The sequence below is a fragment of the Euphorbia lathyris genome, chromosome 1, assembly GCF_963576675.1.
Source record: "Euphorbia lathyris chromosome 1, ddEupLath1.1, whole genome shotgun sequence".
Classification (NCBI taxonomy): domain Eukaryota; kingdom Viridiplantae; phylum Streptophyta; class Magnoliopsida; order Malpighiales; family Euphorbiaceae; genus Euphorbia; species Euphorbia lathyris.
In genome coordinates this window covers 35,214,457-35,225,653 of record NC_088910.1, presented here as the reverse complement: position 1 = coordinate 35,225,653, position 11,197 = coordinate 35,214,457, and the positions used below count along the sequence as shown (strand labels likewise).

The 11,197-nt window shown below is 35.8% G+C and overlaps 2 protein-coding genes across 2 annotated transcripts; both read left to right on the top strand.

Moving 5' to 3' along the window:
• Positions 1-462: 462 nt before the first annotated feature.
• On the top strand, positions 463-3,676 carry LOC136227772 (transcription factor ICE1-like). Its single transcript, XM_066016524.1, has 4 exons — positions 463-1,834; positions 2,388-2,612; positions 3,025-3,195; positions 3,355-3,676. Exons 1-4 carry the CDS (start codon positions 728-730, stop codon positions 3,436-3,438), a joined length of 1,587 nt encoding a protein of 528 aa, XP_065872596.1. The 5' UTR covers positions 463-727; the 3' UTR covers positions 3,439-3,676.
• A 2,216-nt stretch (positions 3,677-5,892) lies between these two features.
• LOC136227766 (transcription factor ICE1-like) lies at positions 5,893-8,863 on the top strand. Its single transcript, XM_066016510.1, has 4 exons — positions 5,893-6,996; positions 7,584-7,808; positions 8,180-8,350; positions 8,510-8,863. The coding sequence occupies exons 1-4, from the start codon at positions 5,986-5,988 to the stop codon at positions 8,591-8,593; spliced, it is 1,491 nt and encodes a 496-aa protein (XP_065872582.1). The 5' UTR covers positions 5,893-5,985; the 3' UTR covers positions 8,594-8,863.
• Positions 8,864-11,197: the final 2,334 nt, after the last annotated feature.

The following is an 11,197-nucleotide window of genomic DNA, read 5'->3' as shown; positions in this document are numbered from 1 at the left end:
TAAAAAGAGTCAACTCAATACACACTTAAGCAAAACTCTAACAAATTCTCTGTAGACTTTAGCAATTTAAATTTCTCAGTCATTACTTTAGTTGTAATTTTCGTTTTAATTCAAGTTTTAGTTCACTCAAGTTCTTGAGTACAATTTTATTTCGTTTTGTTGTTCAACCATTTCTATAAGGTAAGTATCGTTTTGATAATCGAATCCTTTGGAATTTTAGGTCTTTCTATTTTTTACAATCGCTTGTTACTCAAAAATTATAAAACGCGCTCAAATCAATTTCATAGTTCCAAAACAGTACCATTCTTGAATAGAACTTCTACCATACTCCTAAGTAACCTTATTGGAAAATAATTGGTATTAAGAATAAAATTTATAAATGAATCATGATAGAGTGTATTATCTCTAGATAGCAAGATTTGGCAAAAGGAGAGGAAGGAGATGAGAGTGGTGATGATGTTTATCCAAAGAAGAAAAGAGGGGAAGTGAGCAGTGATTACATTTTTAGTGTAACGTTCAAAGAGAAGCGTGTCACATCCTTCACTTCTCACCAATCTACAATTTTTAAAAAGCTCTCTCCTTTCTTTAAACCCCATACCATTTCCCTTTCCCTTTCCTTTCTGCAACTCTCTCTCTCTCTCTCCCTCTCTTTATCTTCAACAATTTGTTCTTCCTTCTCTTACTTTCCACACAAACCATACCAGAAAATCCCCAAACAAAACAAAAAATGCTCTCTGGCCTCAATGGCACCACCGTCTGGATAACAGATAAAGAAGGCCAGGATTCAACCACAAACAACAACAATAGCTGTGTTCTTATGGATAACAGTAAGGAAGATATGGGTTCACTTTCTACATTCAAATCCATGCTTGAGGTTGAAGATGACTGGTATGTCACAAACACTGCTCTTCAAAACCATCAAGATGTTACATTTTCAGCTAATCTTCCTGACCCAGATAATCTTCTGCTTCACCCTGTTGATTCCTCCTCTTCTTGCTCTCCTAATTCCTCTGTTTTTAACAATCTAGACCCCTCTCATGTTCATTACTTTATGCAGCACCCAAAGCCTACCTTGTCTTCTCTTCTTAATGTAGTTCCTAACAACCCTTTTGATTTGGGCGAAATTGGGTTCCTCGAAAATCAGCCTACAACTAATAATGCCTCATCTTTGCTTAGCAGGGGAAGTGGGATTTTAGGCAATTTTGCTGATTTGAGCTCTAATAATCAGCTTAGTGCTTCTAATTTATGTCCTGATCCATCCTTTTCTACTGCCCGTATGCTCCAGTTACCCGAAAATGGTTCTGGGTTTACTGGTTTTAGGGGTTTTGATGAGAGCTCAGAGAATTCACTAATTTTGAATAGGTCTAAATTGTTGAGGCCTCTTGAAACTTTCCCTTCAATGGGTGCACAACCCACTTTGTTTCAAAAGAGGCAAGCTTTGAGGAAGAATTCGGCTGATAATGGGGGGAATTTAATGGCTTTGACAGGGATTCAGATAGATAAAGCAAAGAAAGAAATGATTCAAATGGGTGAAGAGAATGAAAGGAAGAGGAAATTCGGCTGTGTAGATGATTTTGAAGATGTGAGCATTGATGGGTCGGGTTTGAATTATGATTCTGATGAGTTTACAGAGACTACTAAAGTGGAAGAGTTCGGGAAAAATGGAGGAAATAGCTCAAATGCTAATAGCGGTGTTACCGGTGCCGGTGGTGGGGATCAGAAGGGGAAGAAGAAAGGGCTTCCGGCTAAGAATTTGATGGCGGAAAGGAGGCGCCGGAAGAAGCTCAATGATAGGCTTTACATGTTAAGATCTGTTGTTCCAAAGATAAGCAAGGTAACAACTTAATTAGACTCCACCATTTTCTTGTGAATTCAAAGTTTGAATTTTTACTACTCTTTTTAGTTATTAGATTCTCGCAATCATTCAACTTTTTGGGGGAAAATAAGTGTTTTTTCTTTATTTTGAAACGGTTATGTATATTGTAGTGTTGCATTAATGCCTCTCACATGGAAACTGTTATATTGCTTTATTATCATTTCATCATATCTGTTTGGGCCACTGCCATGAAACTATAGTATGTTTTGAATCCCAACCCAACATTCTTCTCTATCTATCTATACATGTTTGAGATTGAGATTCCATGTTCCTGGGAAAATTCAACTTCCCCTTATACTTTGAAAATGTCTTAATTACCTCCTTAACTTACTTTGGAAAGAGGACTTTTAAGAAACGATTTGACTTTGAAACTGCATAAGAGAGAATCTTCTTGTAAGTTTTTGTGGTTTAGTTGATTAGATTTAGTTCTCCATGCCTTGCCAAGAACAGTAAATAAACACATTTTGAGCTTCAATGTGCTTCATTAGTTGTATTGTTGTTGTGGTGATAGATGGATAGGGCTTCAATCCTTGGGGATGCAATTGAGTACTTGAAGGAACTTCTGCAAAGGATCAATGACCTCCATAATGAATTGGAATCGAGCCCTCCTTCCTCTGCGTTAACACCCACAGCTAGTTTTCACCCGTTGACGCCTACTACATCAGGCCTGCCTACCCGAATCAAAGATAAGCTTTGTCCCAGCTCGTTGCCAAGTCCGAATGGTCAGCCAGCAAGGGTACATTTTCTCTTCCTGCTCTTATTTTGCTTCTCTTATGTACGATTACCATGGTTTAGCGTCTTACATAATTGATCACGGTTCACGCCATTTCTAAGCCATAGGCTGTGTTTTTCCGTTATAGATCTGAGACTTCATTGTATTGGTCTCATTTCCAATTACAAACCCCATCTAGGTATCCACAGACTAAGTGTCATGAAACCGTTTGAACTAACAGCTCAGCTGATAGTTAAGGCTCATTTGTAGATCTTGTATTAATCTTTGACACTAAGAACTTCCCTTTTCTCATCCAATTTGAAATCTTTTTGTGCTTTATCTTTTAGTAGCTATGTTCCCCGTAGAAAGATGCAACTTTTCTGAAATCATGTCATCTTTTCTTTTGGAACATCATTTCAATGTTGAGGCATTGCAGGTTGAAGTAAGATTGAGAGAAGGGCGAGGTGTAAACATCCATATGTTTTGTGGGAGAAGACAAGGTCTTCTGCTATCCACCATGAGGGCTTTGGATAACCTTGGGCTAGATATCCAGCAAGCTGTCATCAGCTGTTTCAATGGTTTTGCCATGGATATATTCCGAGCCGAGGTACACTTTTTCCCTCCTTAATTTCTCATTCTATTACACAACACAAAGAAGGAAAAGAAACCAACTTTTTAATTTGCAGAAGCTAATTAAGAAGTGAATCTGCTTTTTTAGCTTATTTGAATGCCTTGTGTTCTTATTTATGTTGTTTTTGGGGATCAGCAATGCAGAGAAGGGCAGGATGCTCATCCAGAGCAAATTAAAGCAGTACTTCTTGATTCAGCAGGCTTCCATGGCATGATGTAGTAGCAGTCAATACTTGAAAACAATTATGCATTAACAAGGATGATGATGATCTTCTCATACCCAATTAGATCGATCTATCATAATACCAATGGAATAGATTTCTTTAGAAGAATCAAAATTATGTATTTTTCTCATGTTGAGCTTTTTAAATTTATGTTTTGAGTAGTAAAAGAACACAGACATGCTTAAGAATCCAAGTCATAATCAATGAGATAATATAGGATTATGGATTTTGTCTTATGAATCAGATTAATCAGTTCGAAACTAGTGAACCGTTTTTTAAGACTTGAGTTTGAAATTTCTAGTCTAGGTCTGCTTGTTTTGGGGTTAAAGGAGGTTATTTAGCTAACATTGCTTGTAAAGAAGTTTAAATGGAGATGAGGGTTAAATGAAGGTTAGAAAACCTTAAAATAACTCTAATTTCAGTCCCATCAAATTGGTGGGATTTGGAGGTTAAGTAAACAACCTCCCCTCCACTCCCTTTAATCAACATGGTAAAACTTTCATCCGAGCATCCAAGCAGTTTTTAAGTTATTTGAGATTTTTAATCTTTCAAATCAATCTATGCATGAAAACCTAAGGCATGCTAAATCTTCTTGAAAGAATTTAAATTATCATCCAAAGGATTGAGAATAACGTAATCCTTGGGGATAAGCACACCCAAAAACACAAACATACGATGTTTAACTGTAGACCAGTGCTTTTGGTAGAAATTGGTAGGGAGCCCATTAATCCCTGGGGTTTTAGTTACACCCATGTTAAACACAGCTTGATGGATATCCAGATAAGAAATAGGTCTGAAATAATGGCTCATCGTATCAATGTCAATAATGAGAAAGGGTCTACAATCAACAAGAGCTTGTTTAGGACTGGGAGCATCATCAATAACAGGATGTTTTTATATTAAAGGAGACATTCACAATCTTTATACCATTAGGATCTATTATAAATTGATCTTTGTTATCTTGAATGAGTTCAATTTTATTCTTCTTCTGTCTGATAACAGTGGACATGTGATAGAATTAGAATTCATATCCTCTTGGGTAATCATGTATTTTGATTTTTGGAACCAAACAATTTCTTCTTGTCTAAGAGTATCGGTTAGATTAGAATTTAAGCTTCCAGTTAAGAAGAAATTCTGGAGATGTTCCTGCCAACAATCACCATATCATCCACATAGAGCAATAAAATAATGAAAACATCGTCAGAGAATTTTTGAACTAAAACACAGTGATCTGAAGTGGTCTTCTTATAGCCTTGCTCCCCCAAAACTGACTCGAACTTCTTGTACCATTGCTTCGGTGCTTTGCTTTAAGCCTTAAATACTCTTCTTTAGCTTGCAAACATAATCCTCGTTTCTTTTCTTCTCGAAACCCTTTGGCTGCTCCATGTATGTTTCTTCTTCCAAATCGCCATGTAGGAAGGCAGTCTTCACATCCATTTTCTCAACTTTCAGGTTCTGACTTGCTGCTAACCCCAACACAGTACGAATGGATGTGATCTTCACCACCGATGAGAAAATCTCATCAAAGTCAATGCCTTTTTTTTTACTATATCCTTTCACAACCAATCGAGCTTTAAATCTAGGTTGTGAAGATTCTTCAAAGCCTTCTTGCCTTCAGGCAACTTCACCAGCTCAAAAGTTTTATTCTCATGCAAGGATTTCATCTCATCTTGCATGGCCTTGAACCATATTTGCTTGTGTTCATCATCCATGGCTTCTTCAAATCTTTATGGTTCTTCCCCGTCAATCACTAGAACATAATCATTTGGAGAATATTTGGTAGAACATTGAACAACCCTACCGAATCTTGTTCGAATTGGAGAACCTTCTGTAACTGGTGGTTGATGGTGAACTTCTTCATCATCATTAATTGGTTCATTCTGAATGGGAGCGCCTTGAGCAACTATCTTTGGTTGATCAATTTGAATTTCTTCTCCAACTTGTCTTGGCACCGTCGTAAGAGGCACTAACTGTAGACTTGGTGAGTTAGTTTCAGGTCCGAAAGCATCTTTTCCAGACTTCTCAATGTCTTCAATTGTCTGATCTTCTATAAAGACCGCATCACGGCTTGTGATTGACTTCTTCTGGACTGGATCAAAGAACTTATAACCAAACTCATCTTGGCCATAACCAATAAATATACATTCTTGTGTTTTGACATATAAAAAAAATACTTCATCATTTTGATACCTTATTCCAACTTTTTTTAATATATAAAAAAATTGATTTACTTGAATACTATTGGGTGCATATTTTCTATGACTCTCTCATTTCACTATTATTGACAATATTTAAAAATTATATATTAAGTAATAATGTGTGAGTTACTATGGCAACTTTTAAAATTGTTTACCACTGCAACATTTTTAAACAAAAATTCCCAACAACAATGCAATTAATTTTTTTTTCTTATAAAACACCTCATTAAAAAAATTACAAAATAGTCTCATTAGTTGCCCCTTCACAATAAATGGCACCCTCTCGATAGCAGATAAAAAAGACCACACGATTCAACCACAAACAACAACAATAGCTTGGTTCTTATGGATAACAGTAAAGAAGATATGGGTTCACTTTCTACATTCAAATCCATGCTTGAGGTTGAAGATGACTGGTATGTCACAAACACTGCTCTTCAAAACCATCAAGATGTTACATTTTCAGCTAATCTTCCTGACCCAGATAATCTTCTGCTTCACCCTGTTGATTCCTCCTCTTCTTGCTCTCCAAATTCCTCTGTTTTTAACAATCTAGACCCCTCTCATGTTCATTACTTTATGCAGCACCCAAAGCCTACCTTATCTTCTTTTCTTAATGTAGTTCCTAATAACCCTTTTGATTTAGGCGAAATTGGGTTCCTCGAAAATCAGCCTAACACTAATAATACCTCATCTTTGCTGAACAGGGGAAGTGGGATTTTAGGCAATTTTGCTGATTTGAGCTCTAATAATCAGATCAGTGCTTCTAATTTATGTCCTGATCCATCCTTTTCTACTGCCCGTATGCTCCAGTTACCCGAAAATGGTTCTGGGTTTACTGGTTTTAGGGGTTTTGATGAGAGCTCAGAGAATTCGCTAATTTTGAATAGGTCTAAATTGTTGAGGCCTCTTGAAACTTTCCCTTCAATGGGTGCACAACCCACTTTGTTTCAAAAGAGACAAGCTTTGAGGAAGAATTCGGCTGATAATGGAGGGAATTTAATGGCTTTGACAGGGATTCAGATAGATAAAGCAAAGAAAGAAATGATTCAAATGGGTGAAGAGAATGAAAGGAAGAGGAAATTCGGCTGTATAGATGATTTTGAAGATGTGAGCATTGATGGGTCGGGTTTGAATTATGATTCTGATGAGTTTACAGAGACTACTAAAGTGGAAGAGTTCGGGAAAAATGGAGGAAATAGCTCAAATGCTAATAGCTTTGTTACCGGTGGTGGAGATCAGAAGGGGAAGAAGAAGGGGCTTCCGGCTAAGAATTTGATGGCGGAAAGGAGGCGGCGGAAGAAGCTCAATGATAGGCTTTACATGCTAAGATCTGTTGTTCCAAAGATAAGCAAGGTAACAACTTAATTAGACTCCACCGTTTTCTTGTGAACTCAAAGTTTGAATTTTTACTAGTCCTTTTGGCTATTAGATTCTCGCAATCATTCAACTTTTTGGGGGAAAGTAAGTGTTTTTTCTTTATTTTGAAACGGTTCTGTATATTATAGTGTTGCATTAATGCCTCTCACATGGTCACTGTTATATTGCTTTATTATCATTTCACCATATTTGTTTGAATCCCAACATTCTTCTCTATCTATACATGTTTTGTTTGAGATTGAGATTCCATGTTCCTGGGAAATCTCTAATTATTTGCATTATATGATGTTAATGGCCCATTCTTAGCCCCTTGCGGAAAATTCAACTGTCCCCTATACTTTGAAAATGTGTTATTTACCTCCTTAACTTACTTTGGAAAAAGGACTTTTAAGAAATGATTTGACTTTTAAACTGCATAAGAAAGACTCTTCTTGTAACTTTTGTGGTTTAGTTGATTACATTAGATAGATACTTCTCCATGCCTTGCCAAGAAGAGTAAATAAACACATTTTGAGCTTCATTATAACAATATGAACCGAGCTCTATTGTCTTTGTGTTGATAGATGGATAGGGCTTCAATCCTCGGGGATGCAATTGAATACTTGAAGGAACTTCTGCAAAGGATCAATGACCTCCATAACGAATTGGAATCCAGCCCTCCTTCCTCTGCGTTAACACCCACCGCTAGTTTTCACCCGTTGACTCCTACTACATCGGGCCTGCCTACCCGAATCAAAGATAAGCTTTGTCCCAGCTCGTTGCCTAGTCCGAATGGTCAGCCAGCAAGGGTACATTTTCTCTTCCTGCTCTTACTTTGCTTTTCTTATATACTATCACCATGATTTAACTTTTTCTATAGTTGATCACGCCATTTCTAAGCCGTAGACAAGGCTCTATCAACATGATTAAATCTGGGACTTCATTGTATTAGCCACATTTCCCATTACCACCAACATCTAAATATCCACAAACTAAGAACTTTACGTTACTTTTCTCATCCAATTTGAAATCTTTTTGAACTTTTCTTGTGCTTTATCTTTCAATAGCTACTCCCCCCCCCCCCCCCCCGTAGAAAGATGCCACCTTTCTGAATTCATGTCATCTTTTCGTTTGGAACATCATTTCAATGTTAAGGTATCGGATTACCTGTGTATTGCAGGTTGAAGTAAGATTGAGGGAAGGGCGAGGTGTAAACATCCATATGTTTTGTGGGAGAAGACAAGGTCTTCTGCTATCCACCATGAGGGCTTTGGATAGCCTTGGGCTAGACATCCAGCAAGCTGTCATCAGCTGTTTCAATGGTTTTGCCATGGATATATTCCGAGCCGAGGTACACTTTTTCCCTCCTTAATTTCTCATTCTATTACACAACACAAAGAAGGAAAAGAAACCAACTTTTTAATTTGCAGAAGCTAATTAAGAAGTGAATCTGCTTTTTTAGCTTATTTGAATGCCTTGTGTTCTTATTTATGTTGTTTTTGGGGATCAGCAATGCAGAGAAGGGCAGGATGCTCATCCAGAGCATATTAAAGCAGTACTTCTTGATTCAGCAGGCTTCCATGGCATGATGTAGTAGCAGTCAATACTTGAAAAAAATTATGCATGAACAAGGATGATCATCTTCTTCTCTTACCCAATTAGATCTATTATAAATAGATATCTTTAGAAGAATCAAAATTATGTATCTTTCTCATGTTGAGCTTTTTAAATTTATGTTTTGAGTAGGGAAAAGAAGCACAAGACATTCTTAAGAATCCAAGTCATAATCAATGAGATAATATAGGATTATGGATTGTCTTATGAATCAGATTAATCAGTTCGAAACTAGTGAATCCTTTTTTAAGACTTGAGTTCGAATTTGGGATTTTTAACCCTTCAAATCAATCTTAATTAGTATAAAATAATGTATTCTTTTTCTTTTTTTTTTCTTTACTAGGAAAGTAAAAACAAACTAAGCATGAAAACCTAACGCAGGCTAAATCTTCTTGAATGATCTTAACAATATCATCCAAAGGATTGAGAATAACTTAGTCCTTGGGGAAAAGAACACCCAAAAACACAAAATGGAAGACATTATGGACCAGTGCTTGTCTTGATGGATATCCAGATAAGAAATAGACCTGAAATAATGGCTCATTGTGTCACTGTCAATAACGTGAAGGGGTCTACAATCAACAAGAGGATTTTTTTATAAAAGGAGACATTCACAATCTTTATGGCATCAGGATCTGTTATAAATATATTGTTGCTATCTTGGATGATCGGCCGATGATAAGGCTGATCATCTGTCATAAATCGGCCGATGATAAGACCGATTGCCCTAAATGAAGGCCAATAGTCTCTGTTTCCCAGAAGAGCTAGGGTTTTGTGACCTCAACCTCATTTCTCACAGAAATGCATTCTTATTTGGTGATTATGGCATCCAAGAGCTGGATAAAAATGGGAGATATGGTTCCATTTTGAGGGGAGAGTTTTAGAGCCGACATTGTGAAGGAAACTAAGAATTAGAGAGAAAGCACAACACCATACTAAAGAAAGTGTTTTTAGTGAGAGAAAGCTTAAAGAGGTTCACCTAGGGTTGTAACAAACTTATCAACTGGGAAGTTGATTTGGGTTAGATTCGTGGAGAAATACAAAAAAATCAATTTGGTTTAGAGCTTTTGGGTGTTTCAAAGGGGTTCTTGGCATGATTTCGGATGGAGTAACACTTCATCGGACTTGTATACATTCTGGAGCAGAATCAAGGAATTGTTGGTCGCAATTTGACTGTTGCTGCTGCAATTCCTAGTGCCTTTATTGGTTCAGAAATATCAGAAGTTTTCTCTATATCGGCAAATGATAGAACAGCTGCTGTCGTTGCTGGGGATGAACGCAGGGGATATACACTGAATTTGGCATAGTAATTGATGAGATTAAATCCCTCCTTAATAATCACCATAGGTTTTCGGTGATTTTTGTTTCAATACGGCTCATGCTCTGGCATTAAATGTCCGTTTCTATGCTTATTCTTTCATTCATTTATTTGTTTCTGTATTTATTTATTGAGAACAACCTAATTCGAAATGTTTCTCACAATTATGAATAAGATTGGTTTTCTTAAAAAAAAAAAAAAAAAGCCTTGTATTAATCATGTTTGGACTAAATCCGTTTTTTAAATAAATGAAATTTACTTTTCATTTATTTACCATCCCTGATTTAGTTTCTTTTCTAAAGAAAATAATTCCATTATTAGGAATAATTATTCGGATTAAACCTTTCCAAAATGAATGATATTATTATTATTACTATTTACAACTCTCTTAACCTAGTCCTCATTTGACCTTTCTTAATTTTTTTTTACTCCAAATAATAAAATATAATTATCGGTTAGAATTGAAAACAACTGTTTATAGCTATTTGGGAAAAAAATCAATTAATTTCTACCAATAGTAAATAGCCAATACCAATATGAAATGATAGATATGAATAGTTAAACTAAATATATTTTTTTAAGAAAAATTGAGATTTTAAACTATAGTGTGAATAATGGAGAAAAAAACACCAACATGTTTGAAGGATTTTGGATTAAATCCAAGATCCTAGCAAAATCTAACTAGTCATTCCTCGAATAATAATTATCCACAACAATTTTGACATCCATATAACATTAGACACATTAAGCAATAAAATCTATAAAATGCTTTTCCTTAAGAGAAATAGCTTCAACAATCAATAAACCATTGATAAAGAGTTGCTACAAGACAATCAGGTCCGTCCTGAACCTCGGCATAAGGGGCACTTGCCCGGACCGAATGATGACGGGGCCAATTATAATAATGTTTTAATATTATTGTAGGTTTTTAAATTATATTTAATTAAATTAAAAAAAATTATTTGATTAAAAAAGTTGACATTAGATTCTTTCCAAATTAAAAATATTGGCATCATATTAAATTAAAAAAAATTATATTTGATTAAAAACGTGGACATCAGTTACTAATAGACATGGCCATAGATTGGGCTAGATCGGGCCAATCAGGGTTTTAGATAAAAATGCTCAATCCAAACCCAGCTCAACCCGCTATTAATTTAATCGGGCTGAGCTCGAGCTTAAAAATCAAATCTCAAGCCCAATCCATATAAACTCACCTAAATATATATATAATTTTTAATTATAAAAAATAAATATTATATTTAA